The 14,106-nt window shown below is 41.8% G+C and overlaps 1 protein-coding gene across 1 annotated transcript in view; it reads right to left on the minus strand.

The window, feature by feature from the left end:
• LOC145451759 (uncharacterized) overlaps positions 1 to 6,853 on the minus strand; it is a 29,473-nt gene extending 22,620 nt beyond the window's left edge. The window contains exons 1-2 of the mRNA XM_080329996.1: positions 6,385 to 6,853; positions 6,136 to 6,326 (exon numbers count right to left, since the gene is read on the minus strand). Coding sequence (XP_080186122.1) covers positions 6,136 to 6,326; positions 6,385 to 6,451 — 258 coding nt within the window. The 5' untranslated portion in view covers positions 6,452 to 6,853. The remainder of the gene's footprint in view (positions 1 to 6,135; positions 6,327 to 6,384) is intronic.
• Positions 6,854 to 14,106: the final 7,253 nt, after the last annotated feature.

Here is a 14,106-nt window from a genome sequence, read left to right on the forward strand (position 1 = left end):
TCACGTCGCCACTAACAAATACGGAGGCGTAGGGGTGTGTTATACATGAATGCCAAACGCATTTCCTCGCAGATCGTGTAATAGCGTTGGTGAGGATGGCAATACCTCAATAGTGTTACTGGCAGTCACCCGCAGTTCAATTGTAGTCTCAACAAACCGAGATAATAAACCTTAGCGGCGGGGAAATTTGTTACCTGATGTAATTTGATCATTTTTACTTCTCAATTCTCAAATTTGTCGCCTGCAACAAAACGTTGCACCCTGAGCCTACATTTTACCTGCAGTGCTGGCACGCTACCTAACAATCGCAATGTGAATGGTTATGTTGGCAATTCTAATTTGCAAACGCGAACATCACTTCCAAATGAGTTCATTTCTCGATGGTGTAAATGCCTTCCTAGGTGTTGGAGGTTTATATAGGCTCCTACTCGTCTTGCGATCTGCAAAAGCAGTGTCTTACAAAACGTGGGCCGTGCGTATCTCAGGAATCAAAATAAGTAATATCGGTATGGTGTAAAATGACCAATTGATCATCGATGACGAAGACATGGCAAGAATACTACTACAAATAGAAACAGAAAAAGGTCATCAACCTGCGTCATGTCCCTGTTCTGTCTCCAATTCTGATAGGGGTGACACGTTAAAGCTGAACACCACACCTCAATATCACGGTGCAATTGCCCGAGTTATTATTATTATTATTATTATAGAACACAACGGTGGTGTTTTTAGCCAGGTTAAGGCTTCGTGCTCCACGACATTACAATTTCACGTACGACGTACAACGTATTGCATTTTTTCAGGTCTTTGACGTTCTTCCACTCTCTCACGCAGTCTCTATCTCGATAGCTTTATCATCGTTTCTTTGCTGTACTTTTTCATTCTTCTTGCACTCTCTCAGGCACGCTTCATCAGTTGATCTTCGTTTCGATTGCTACCGAAATATAGCTTGGCTCAACTCACTCAAGTGACTTTCAAGTCACTGCTTAGCATTGAGGTCGGCGATGAGGAGCCCAAAGAACCTCCGACACATAGTAATTAGTCCTAACCGGGATTCGAACCATTACCATTGATGACGTGACGCTGGCGCTTAACCAACTGCGCCACTCGCTTCCCTACGCTTCCCTACGCTTCCCTAATTGCCCGAGTTTAGTCATCACCGTACTAAATGCTACTATATGTGTGCAAACTGGCGTATCACACCCATTGACGGTGGAGGCCCCAGTTTGATTCATGGCAATGCAGTAGCAAGTTACGAAGCGTCGCAGATTTATGAGATTCTCCGCCCCTGAACGTTGCTGTGCTCAGAGCGTCTTTACAATAAAAAGCCCAGAGAAAGACTCAATCCATGTCCTTACGGCGGCGCTAGATTGAGATACCGTAACTATGGTCGTCTCGACATCCTTATATCTGTTCACTACATCGGATTGTACATCGAGTGTCTTGATCGGGTAAATTCAATAGAAAAACCAACAATGACATACTCAAATTTTGGATTTTTGTTATACTTCGACATAGTTCACCACATCTGCTCGCGGCACACCTGAGCAGTCCAATTGGCACACTATGTGTGCCGCGGCACACCGGTTGAGAACCACTGGATTAGGAGGTGGATGGTCTTTGACCGTAAACGTAGGATTTTCGTAGGTATTCGGCGTTTTTTGGGATTCGTGAATGAAAGCCCTAAATTTTGGAATTAGCGTAGACTAATGAGTAGGCATTCCATTCAGATTTAGCGGGTAAATATACGACTCTAATAATAGATTTCCCGCAAAGCGGTTGAACTCATAATAATCGAGCATCAGAGGGCGAAACAGGTGGCCACAGCCTGAGGGTGCAAAATAAAGAAATTTGGAAGTTGAATGTGCCACTCGGCAACATTAGTACCTGAGCGATCCTATTTTCAGTCCAGTATTCGGGTATACCACATATTATTCATATGTATAATAATAAAATACTGCCAATCACCCGTTATCGAAAATGATTTTGTCATTGTTAACCAAGGCCGTTTATAGAGCTTTGCGGCGAATAACGATGCAGCGGGACGATTATTATTTCACGGCCAATCGAGGTTTCAAGGCTCTCGCGACGGGAAAAAGTAAGAATAATTTCGTTATTGGAAAATATCGACTCTTATCTCTCATACTTGACTCGGACACGAGTATAGGCTATTCGAATCGTTGTGACCGGCCCTTAATAACGCCGTTTGGATAATTCGGGTTTTTCACGCAATAGAGGACAGTGGTTATCAAACTGTTCAGACCGCGACCTAAATCTGAGTTTTAGTGGCATATCGCTACCTAAGCCTCACACATATAAAATAATGCATTTTAAATATTAGTATGCTACGTTTTTATGGGCAAGCATGTTTGTTTGATATTCAAGGTGTTTGTCGACTACAATGGTCATTTTCACCAGGCCAATATTTCTTATTTTTTGATTCCGTCGCTGCCGATTGTAGCACGGCCCAGTTCTAGGCTTTTTAGACACCGGTTACGCGGATCATGTGGCGAGGCGCAGCCTAGATAAACCTCAACACTTCGGTAAGAATTTACGAACACGGACATGTATGGCATGAAGAACGCCCAGACAACAGTTGAACGAAATGCATCTCTATGAAACATGTTTGGCGCATACATTATTTTGTTCTGTGGGTCGTCTTTGTATTCCGTTTGCACTACTGTCTACTCATATTGCAAGGACTAGACTATTCGGTTCCGACCAGTTCGACGATCGCCTCATAGTCCCGCACCCGCTCGTTGCACACCCCTACACGAAAGCATCTCACCGATATCCGACGGTGTTTTCCATAGGACTAATGTGGGACAAATCTTATAATGAATTTAAACCAATTTGCGTAATACCTAAGTCAGCGCGTAATACCTAAGTCAGCGCGTTTTCATGATTAAGCCGTATTGTGCAGTGTTGGGATGACTCGAGTCAATTTTTCGTATGACTTGACTTGACTCGAGTCACTTTGCGAAAATGACTTGACTTGACTTGACTCGGCGCTTCATAAATGTGGATTGACTCGTGACTCGGAGTAAAATTTATGAGTCAATTTCAAGTCATCTAGTAAACGGTGCCGCTTAAATCTCTGCATCTTGTTGATGTTCGGCTTGTTCGCGATACGCCGGTGTGACTTGTGAGAGCAACCAGTCATTCACTGACTGTACCTTTCACTTATCATCCATTGTTACAACACACATAAATTGACCGAAAACGAAATGATCACAGCTTACGTTTATGTAGTAGCTGTAGATAAATCTAGTAGCAACGTATCTCTGTTTGTTAGACGGCTCAGTGCTTACATCGCGAAGAGCCCACCTTAGCCAACCCTCTTGTATGATTTGAATCGAACGAATATGGTTTATGCGTTCATAATCTCGCGGATGTGTAAATGCGTAGTGTATTGTGCCATATCAATTTGTTTCAACTTCTCGGCGCTTCGTATTCGATCCTCTACTTTGGCTCACGTCTTTTAGTAGCAGCTCTAAGTGTGTGTGAGTGATACAACGCCTTTTTGCACTATTCGTTATTTGATTCAAGATATATGACCAATCAATCTGTCTTTCACACATCTAGCAAAATGTAATGACTTTGAATCATTATTCATATTCCGAAAATTCAATTTGACTTGAATTGTGACTTGACTCGTGACTTGACTTGACTTGACTCGACTTGACTCGAGTCACCTCCGAAAAACGAGTGACTTGACTTGACTCGAGTCACCTTCGAAAACCGATTGACTTGACTTGATTCGAGTCAAAATGTGCAATGACTCGAGATGACTCCTGACTCGAAGGTAGTGACTTGATCGCAACACTGTATTGTAGTAACGACTTTTGTAGGTGTCTAGCTTATTCGCTATAGTATCCTACACAGTGACCATGGATATGTACAGACTCTCCACAGGAAGAACTTTTTTGTTGCCAGAAATCAAACAAATATTAGGCTACCTTAATATAAAAAGATCGCTCGGGTGACATCGCTACCCAAAATTATACCATCGCGACCCACCTGGGACCTGACCCATGCTTTCAGAACCCCTGCCATGGGACTTCGACTAAGGTTATGCTGATTGCTTATGTAATACACAAAATATTGTCGAAAGTCGCATGATATGTATCCCATTGGTAACGTTTCATTATTTCTCAAAATAAGTAGGCTACATAACGCATTACGTATATTCAGACATGACCGAAGTCTGAGACGGCAATGCCGGATTTATAATGTATTTCACATTGCTGTTAGTAGGGCTATATTTCTAGATATCTCTAACGGAAAGGCGTCACCATCTGATATGCCTTGCAATCGAAATGACACAGGCTCAGACATGCGCAGGATGATGATAGTTAATTCAGGAGGTTCTTAGCACACGGAAGTTACTCGCGCACATATCAACTCTCCCCGAGGACTGCATGTTGCGTGTGAATAATTTATCATGCAAAGCTATCAATGTATTGTATGAGCTCATTCAGCGTGTGCTCATGCCAAATAGCCTATTACAAGTGTATATAATAGACTATAGCTGTCATCGTAAAGATCAATTATCAATTGATTGAGGCAGGTAGCAAGGTAGAAACTCTGGATATTCTTTCTGAAGTGGCACACAGTAATCAAAACGACCACCCATGGCATTCTATCGGTATATTCGAATTCACTCTATGTCTACACAAATCCCATAATTATTAATAATAAAATTTTCATTATTTGTGTTGTATTTGATTCCCTGTCACTTGTCACCTGTTGATACCGATAATTGGATAATGCATTAAATAAGGTAACACCAAACTTGAGCGTAGTATACATGTCGCGCAGGAACCTGCGATGGATTATTACCAAAAATTCGATTGTAAGAGAGATCCAAGATTTTTAGCAGTAGCCCTGGTGTGGAGGTCATAATGTTGATTTCATACCTGGGGTGATTACTTCATCAATGCAATCGATTACGATTACGATTGTGAACGATTGCGAAATCTATCACGATTACATTTATTTCTCCTTGAGCCGATATATCCATTGCCCACCTTTATAGCTGGCGATTTCTCGATCCCAACGATTTTTATTCTAGATCAGCGGTTCGCAACGTTTTAGAGGCTTCGAGGACTGGTGAAACATCAAAATAAATGTCGAGGACTGGAGAACCTTCAATAATCATAAACAGCCCAAATTGCAACTGCAACAAATGTATGCAACTGAAATGTAAATATTGGAAATTTCAATTAATGCTGCCTTATAAGACTTGTTATACCTGGTTTTAGTGAAGTTGAGGCAATAATAGCTGGTGTTTTCATGCGGCTCCATACATGCTCTGAAGTTCGAAATGCGACACCAACATCACAAAAATTTGGGAACCACTGGTCTAGACTCATGAAATGAATAATAGACACAATACGACACAACTGCATGGAATGCTGGAACCAGGAGTACCGCGGATGCTCAGAAACGGACATCGTTACAAATCATAAAACCCTCCTGTTCTTGCTTCACCCTAACACACGTTATGTCTTTCGTTCGCCATCCGACCGATGTCGCTTTAACGCTCATTAGGAATAGAAAATTCTCTTTTGTGTATAGTTACTGCCGTTGTCATGAAAACGTCGATCTGTTTTTTACATATAGTTGTCTAAACCGCAACGTTTACCGTAGATTTTTCAGCGCAAATGTCCCCAAATAATGTGAAATATTAGCCTATATTTCTAATCTCCTTGGTGACGTTTGCACAACTTCTCATGTTGTCCAAATTGTACGATATATTGCTTGAGAATCCGATACATTTAAGCGGACATGCCGGAATCTGATTTCAACGTAAAAATCCCGGACATATCCGGACACGGTCATCCTACTGTATATTTCTGTTTAAAACACTCTCTGCTTCATAATATATTTCGTGGGTTCGGATTGGATTATTATGCTCTTGTTGCTATAATGACTTGTGTGATGGTAGATGACAAGAAAGCACTGGAAAACTATGGAAGTCTGACTTATATTGTATCTTGCATCACTGTGTGATACGTTACACAAGTATTACATACAGTTTGGTGAATTCGAGTGAGGTGGAAGAAGGTGTTTGATGCGCAATTCTTTAAACCTCGTATAAAAATATTGAGCGTATGCCAGATAAATATTCACCTGCATGGAAAAACACTTTTGCGATTCCTTATTGCATTTAAAGAAGGGCCATTTGTCGTCACAGTCTTCTTTGCGAACTTCCAGATCAATTTCATGTCTTCCATCGTCGTCGCTCGATACCCTTGCCGAGGGCAAAGTGCTTGCTGCCAAGTGTTCACGCGCCGGAACGAGCGTCAGCAATAATCCTATAACTGGAGTATACAAATATTGAAATGAACTGAAATCCGGTGCCTGATATGGTATATTTACCCGCCATTTTATTGAACGAACCGTCTACTCTGGGACATCGTGACAATCCATCAGCGTGTGATACCATCTCTTGTAGTTAGCTCCAAAACTTGCTTCGTAACGGAAAGTATAGATCTTGGCTTGCCGCTTGCTTCCACCTTACACCAGCTATAGCGACATGAAGGTGCTGACAATGCAATGGGTATAGACTACAGCCAGAATGTATATGAATATTGCATATTTCGTAGATTTCTATGCGTTAACGCTGAAAAAAAGACGACGTTTGTAATATGCCATATTAGACACTATATCAAAAGCAATCTCTCGTTATGTTGCGTTTTTCGGCCCGTGTCGGTGACGCGATTGGATAACTCTCCCCACAAAGTTCACGTCACGGCTTGCACATACGTGAAAATCAATCGATGTTCAGGTTTCCGCACCGACCAAGCCCTTATCGTGCTATGACTGCTTCGAGAGCCGATTTGTAGTCGACACGTCGATTTGTCGTCCTCAGCACCTTTACAGCCAATGGAAGACAGAAAAAACCCTACTTATCGCATGTTAGAAACTTGCAACGATCACACGAAACAATGGTCTGTTGATTTTTCTCTGCGGCGACTAACCTTACTTCAAACGATCTATGCTTCACTCCCATATAGGACTAAGGCATGAAATAATACCGAATTTCCAAACACCGAGCGTCATAATAGGCTATAGCTCGTCGATTTGTAGTCCTCAGCACCTTTACAGCCAAAGGAAGACAGAAGAAAACCTACTTATTGCATGTTAGAAACTTGCAACGATCACACGAAACAATGGTCTGTTGATTTTTCTCTGCGGCGACTAACCTTACTTCAAACCATCTATGCTTCACTCCCATATAGGACTTGGGCATGAAATAATACCGAATTTCCAAACACCGAGCTCGGCTCATGCATTATTTTCTTAATTATTGATAAATTTCGAATTGTAAAACAATAAATGGCATTAACAGCGATTGGTGGACAATGATAATGCGAAACGTATATTTTTAAAAGCCACTGATATGATAATTTAAAAGAAAATTATATTCTGTGGTGATCAATGCATAATTGAGTATTTTTTAGCCTCGTTGAGCTCAGTCAATGACATAATAATAACACGTTCTTAAGAAAACTTGAATTAATGGCATTTCGACATGCATGATAATCACCATGTCAGTGATATTGACGATATAAATGTATAGACACATGCCCACTTTCGTACAAGACAATAAGCATCGTAGAAAAAGCATAAATTGGAGAATACAAAATAATATATAAATAATGCAGCACATAGGCTATCCTTTCGTTCACAGAGACACAGTTAGTGACAAGGATGTTCTTCAAATTACGAATTTCTTAAATTGTTTGAACTATATGTTTTCAATTTTGTTGTTTCAAAGTCTTCTCTTTGGCAGTACGTCAAAGTGGCGCTATGCTCAATTAATTTAGGCCACGAGCCGACCTAAACATACGAGTCTGGGTATACTAATCTACATTACATTATTTCTTGAAATAAGCGGCCGTGTCTGGAATATCAGCGCCGTCGATCTGATATGAACGGGTTTCGAAAATTCATTTTCACAAAGATAGGTGGTGGCGAATGTAATAATAACGCGTAACGCTTCTGACGACACCTTTGGGTATGATCGCGACATATACGGCACTGAGATTGAGCAACAGATTTTTATGAACATATAACGTCAAGCGTAGTCATTTCTATCTAGCAGCTCATCTTGAAGTTTTCCGGAATGGCGGTTATGTGTATCCAGCACCGTAACTGCCGCACCCCAAACCCCCCAATTGGGGGGGGGGCGAGCTCGAATGGGGCCCAAAATTATTTCGTGAATTAGCATAAATCAAAGAGTATTTTCTGAAAATTTATGCAATTTTTTCAAATTTTTTTTCGCGCAGGGCGCAAATTCAAGTGGCCGTTTATCTTTATTATTAGGTATTGGGCCATTACCGCGCCACGACCCACCCAGACAGACAATCAAGTTTCAGGCCATATAACATGCGACTCCGAGAAGTGTGCTAGAACGATCAGCAGCGAGAAAACCTTGGCCGTAAAGGTCTATGCCCGTATGCTGACCGAAGACTTCGTTATATATACTAAATACATATAGGTTTAATTGTCCATAGGCGCCAAAATGACTGGCGCCGAATGTTCCTGTCTTTGCAATCTGAACCTCACAAGACAAATACCATCCCACTGGGAAAAATTTTATGCCAGTGAAGAAATACCAATTTGAAATCGTGTGCGTCTCTTAGTTTAGAAGCCTACGTTTGGGCGATTCTATATTTTTTGATATAGCAGACTGGAAGCCACGAAATAACATCATGTAACGAAGTCATATCAACGGGTCCGCCCGCCCGAAGATGTTTAATTATTATCCACGGGCCCTCCCGTTTTCAAGACATTTCACTCAGCTCTACCGGTAAATCTAATTACGTGAGTAGAGAGGACAATAAATTAATAGCATAATATTTATGCAACCACCGATCTGATTGACCGATTGTATCATAAATTATCGACAATTTTCGCGCGTCGCGCTGCCTCACAATACAGTACAGATGATTTCGTGACAAACGCGAACAACGTGATGGGGGGTCGTTTTACACCCTATGGGAGCCCAAGACCCACGTTTTTGGGGGCCTGACGAGGTACTCTTTCGTTCCTGCCAACGAGTATACGCCCGAAGATGTTCAATTATTATTGCGTGGTACTACCTTTTCAAACACACCTCACTCAGCTCTACCGGCGAATCTGATCATGTGAGCAGAGAGAAGATAAAAATTGATAACGATATGCAATTCCAGATCATACTGACCGATTCAATCATGAATTCTAGAAATTTTCCGCGCTTCGCGCGCCTAGGCAACAAAAGCTAGTTCACTAAACAAACTCCCAATGATAATGATCAATAGCGGTAAACAGTGTATCGCCGGAGGGGGGTATGGGGGGCGATGCCCCCCAGAAGTTCGACCTATAACCCTATGGGGGGCCCAAGACCAAAGTTTTTTTTTTTGGGGGGGGGGGGCTGACGAAGTGCTGTTACGGCGCTGTGTATATCACAGAGGGATATGGACGTGTGCAAACAAATGTTGTCCAATTCCCAACAAAACATCCCCAAACAGCAATATGTTTGCATCTGGAGGCAATTGGCAAGTAGAAATTTAAAATAACTTTGCACAGAAGAATATCTCATCTCAGACGGCCATTCTGTTTATTGGAGTACTGAAGTTTTAGAAGTTAGGAAGCGAAATTGCCTCGTGATTTCTCTAATTTAAAAATTATTACAATTTAGTAAGGATGGTGTGAACCTCTGAAAAGTTCAGGTTCTGTGTGAGCGCGAACGTCAACCTCATGACGTCACGTGACGTCATATTGCTAATTCCAGTCCTACATTTCAGTGAAGTGATAGCCTATATTAATGTACACGATACCAACCGACGACTTGGGCCACATAATGCCACAATGCTGAAGTACATATTGGCGTTTTAAACGTCGCCAAATTTATCAACTGGGGCAATCAAAGGATGCATTAATCCCATAAAATCAAAATCTTTCGTCGCTTTGCCAACAATTTCGACGAGAACTTGAAAGAGAATATAAGTTCACGGGTTAACTGTCTAGGCCAGACCGGACAATGTATTCGGCGTCTGGGTATTGCTATACGTTGATATTGAGCAGAGTGTAAAACGGGTTTCTATACTTGCTACCGATAATACCTTATTAACAAGTTATACAGCAGTAGCCAACACCCCAATCGCACGGATTTGGTTTTTATGATACAATCAACATATGAAATCAAGATCGACCTCTACGCCTGCTAGATTTTGTACATCAGACAACTATATCAATGTCAAATTTCAATTTCAACAAAGCAAGTAAAATATTTGAGATTGTCAAGGTGCATGCTCGTTTAGTGTTGATTTTTGTATACTGCCAGTGCGATGCATATAGTGGCCTGCAGTTGAAACGAATTAAATTTCGACCAAAGATGTTATAATGAAGTGAAAATTGTAATATATGAAAAAGGTTCACAGTGCAGAACCTACTAAGTTTCGTTTGTGAACGTGAGCCTCCAAATTTCCGAGGTTCACACACAGAACGCGAACGTGAACCTCACGTTCACACCATCCCTACAACTTAGGTTATCAACCATTTTGCAATATGGAGGCTCCGCGGACCCCCTGAAAATGCTTCGCGGACCCCCGGCTGAGAACCACTGGTTTTGATGTTCGGGAAAAAATCCTGGATTCATCCTAATTCCACAAGTGCCTGTCGGAATCAGGTTTCGATCGAATCATATATCTTATGATTTGGAATTTTAGATTGATCCCATCGTTATTAAATATATAGTCTGCCTTTCGTCAACCATAATGGTTCACATTCGCATGCTCATTACGTGCTATATATCCGACAAGAACATTTTTAAATATACCTTCTTTCCCAAAATCGATTGATATTTGAGGTCACTGTTCAAGTATAGCCACCTTATTGTAATGGAATTATGCGGTTATAAAGGGATTTCCCCTTTCCATTATCGTCCATAACCTAAATAGCGGAGTCAAAATCGGTGCAACTTTTAACAACACCAATGATTGGATGTACTCACGTATTGCTTATGTATAATGGACCCAATCACCTATTCCGTCTGCGAGTGAATTATTTGCAGGCATGAATGTCATAGCGCAGCGATTTAATAAATATCTCAAACTCCCTCGTGAATACGCAAATTCGCCACATGACCTTCGGCGGAGGTGTCGAGATCCAATCGATTTGACAAGGTTTGAAATTTGAAATTTTATTTCAAAGTTTCGTTCAATAATTATGATGGTTAAATGCCACCTGCGGTGCAAACTGTTCTTCCGCTACATCTCGCTGCTGTGATGAAGTCAGCTTTATCCGGCCTACGAAATGGCCACACTTTGTTGCGATCTCCCACTATATACGCATACTTATTAAAAGTTACAAATAGAGTCATCATATCTGACAGCCGATGCGTCAGTCTGGCTCGCTCATAGCTCCGTTGAACATCATGATCACACGAGTCTGCTTACACTGATAGATAGTCAGCCACACAGAATCGCAATCAAAATACACTGATCATGCAGTCAACTGCATTAGTGGAGTACGGCACCCATGCTATACGCGCTTTACACTCAGCGACGAAGCATCAAAGAAGTAATTAAAAATTCTGCGAATAGAAGAAGAATCGTATATATTACGAAAATATGAATTTATCTGTAATGGGCAGGCCTGTTTATTTTTGGAGATTGGGTTTTAATTTTGGAGATTCTCCAAAAATAAGATTTGAAAACATCCAAAAATAATATTTTTTCGGATGATGTTTTTTCAAGTTTTTCAGTGAAATAAACAAGTCAGAGCGATGTAAACAGCCAGGAAACTCATAAAAAACATCATGTGTGTGAGGGAGGGGGTCAGCAAAACGCTAAAACATCTTCCACTCATTCCACTCTACGTTTCTGCTGACCTTTCCTTCCCACCTCTCCGTCTTTGTACTCCTGTAAGTTTCACAGTGCGACACCGTGATACTGTGAAATCAAATACCGCCACCTCTGTCACAATCACTTCGTCCACACGATGAAGGGACTGATTGGCTAACTCAGACGGCAACACAACTTGATTCAGGAGATGGAAAGTGCGTGCCTCAAGTTTGTTGACGCCCGTTGGTTGTCAATGAAGAAGGTGGCCTCTCGGTTGACTGGACAGGGACACCGTACCAAAATTCTTGATGTTATGGACGAGAAAAGTCCGGCGTGTGCACCTTCGCTGCAGTGGTGGATCCAACTGATCGTTCTCGATCGCATGGTCACAGAGCTGAGCACCACCGTCACGGAGCTTCAGGGTCTTGGCGTTCTGATGGAGCATGATCTCCAGCGCCTGGTCGAACGCCTTCGAGCTCCGTGTCCAGGTAAGGACTGGGGCAACGATGTCCGCCACAAGGAAGGTTTTCTGGTCAGAGGGTGTTGGGCAGTCAAGTTCAATGGGGCACGCAACTTCGTGGAGGATCAGAGGTTTCAAGCGTATAACTGACCAGCGCTTGTCAGGAGTAAAGGCTTGGAAGATTGAGGAATTTGGAGAGTTAGCCATCCATCCGTTTTTTGACCCCTAGGCTCGATCGGTCGAGGCCGATATCTCGAAAATCAAGTGGGTAAAGGGTCTCGGTCGGGCGTCTCTCACTGATTTGTGACGAATGTATTGGAAAGTTAGATCAAGATCACTGATGATGTCGATGTGTTAGAGGACTTGAATACATGATAATAACATACTTTCGTAGGAGTTTTCCAGTAGTGATAGGGCTTAAAAACACCTTCATTTCTTATTTTTGGAGATTCTCCAGAAATAAAACTTGAAAACATCCAAAACTAAGCTATTTTTGTTATTTTTGTAGAAATCCAAAAATAAACAGGCCTGCTAATGGGTGATACCAGCAATCTGATTTTGTAGTTGGTTCAGGACGGATACATCAAATATCATTATGAATAGTTTCTTACGGACTCCTTATGGCCTGTTATATATACATATACAATTATACATCACCTCATTCATATTTAAGCGGTAAGACTCATGGGGAGCCTAATGAAAATATCTGTGTCTCGAAACTGTGGGGAAGCGAGGCACAACTATCGCCGTTGTTACATAAAAAAAGACCCTAAGGACACAAGCGGTGCTGCGATAAGGGGACGGTAAAACTCCCAATGAGTCTGTAAGAAGCTGTTGCTACTGTGGAAGTCTGGGCTTCGAGAACGTTTGATATTTTCACTCACAATTTACATTGCCCGTGGTGTGGTTAGAGAGGCCACGATGAATCTCTCTGACCAAGGGTGTGACTGAAGGCGGCCATATATGTGAGCGAGTGAGTCTTGATTGGGATCTAGGTTGGCTGCTGTATTTGTATACGTCGTATTGGTAATTTGGTATAGGTCAGTAGTAATGTTCCCTCTAAGCTGCGCGCTTCCGCGCACAGAAAATCATCATTTTGTGACAGAGCACACGGCTATTTCGTGAAACGTAAAACTTTGAAGCAATAAACATGACATTTTTCAAGAGAATCGTGCACTCTGGCACAGGGTGTGATCCTATAGGCCTGCGTTAGAACATTGACAGAGCCAGGAATCAGTAGGTCGTCTGCTTCCGTATATAACCTACATATTGATGCATAGATTTATAGATATCTTTTTGGGTTTATATCGCGGCCTATGTATATAATATATGTATATATATGCATAATCGTATGAACTTGTCGTGAAGAGACGAACTCCCGTACACAGGGAATACAAAAACGTTCCTGTTATTGCATAGGGAGCCGTATCAGGAACGCTACACCACTCCCAATCAGTGTTGGGATGCCTTCAGTCCAGGGCTGGGGATTCGGTAAATTTTACCACCGACTGCAACTCCGACTCCAGACATTTTGATGATACCGATTCCAACTCAGACTCCACACATTTTCAATATAGCGACTCCTACTTCTACTCCCGAGTCTTTAAACGTATCGACTCCGACGGATCAGATTCTTCAGAGTCGGAATGATTGTTCCTGAGATACTCAAGTTGTCGGACGGATACGTATTATCAAAAATCAAGATCCCCTCATCACTTAGTTACTGATTCATGAAGTCAACTTCAGAAGAGCACTTTTGCCCTTATATCTAGCTACTTATTCTCCTTTTTGCATCACTACATTCTCAAG

The sequence above is a fragment of the Botryllus schlosseri genome, chromosome 12 (genome assembly GCF_051294905.1).
Source record: "Botryllus schlosseri isolate E-star chromosome 12, Bs_hap1, whole genome shotgun sequence".
Lineage (NCBI taxonomy): Eukaryota > Metazoa > Chordata > Ascidiacea > Stolidobranchia > Styelidae > Botryllus > Botryllus schlosseri.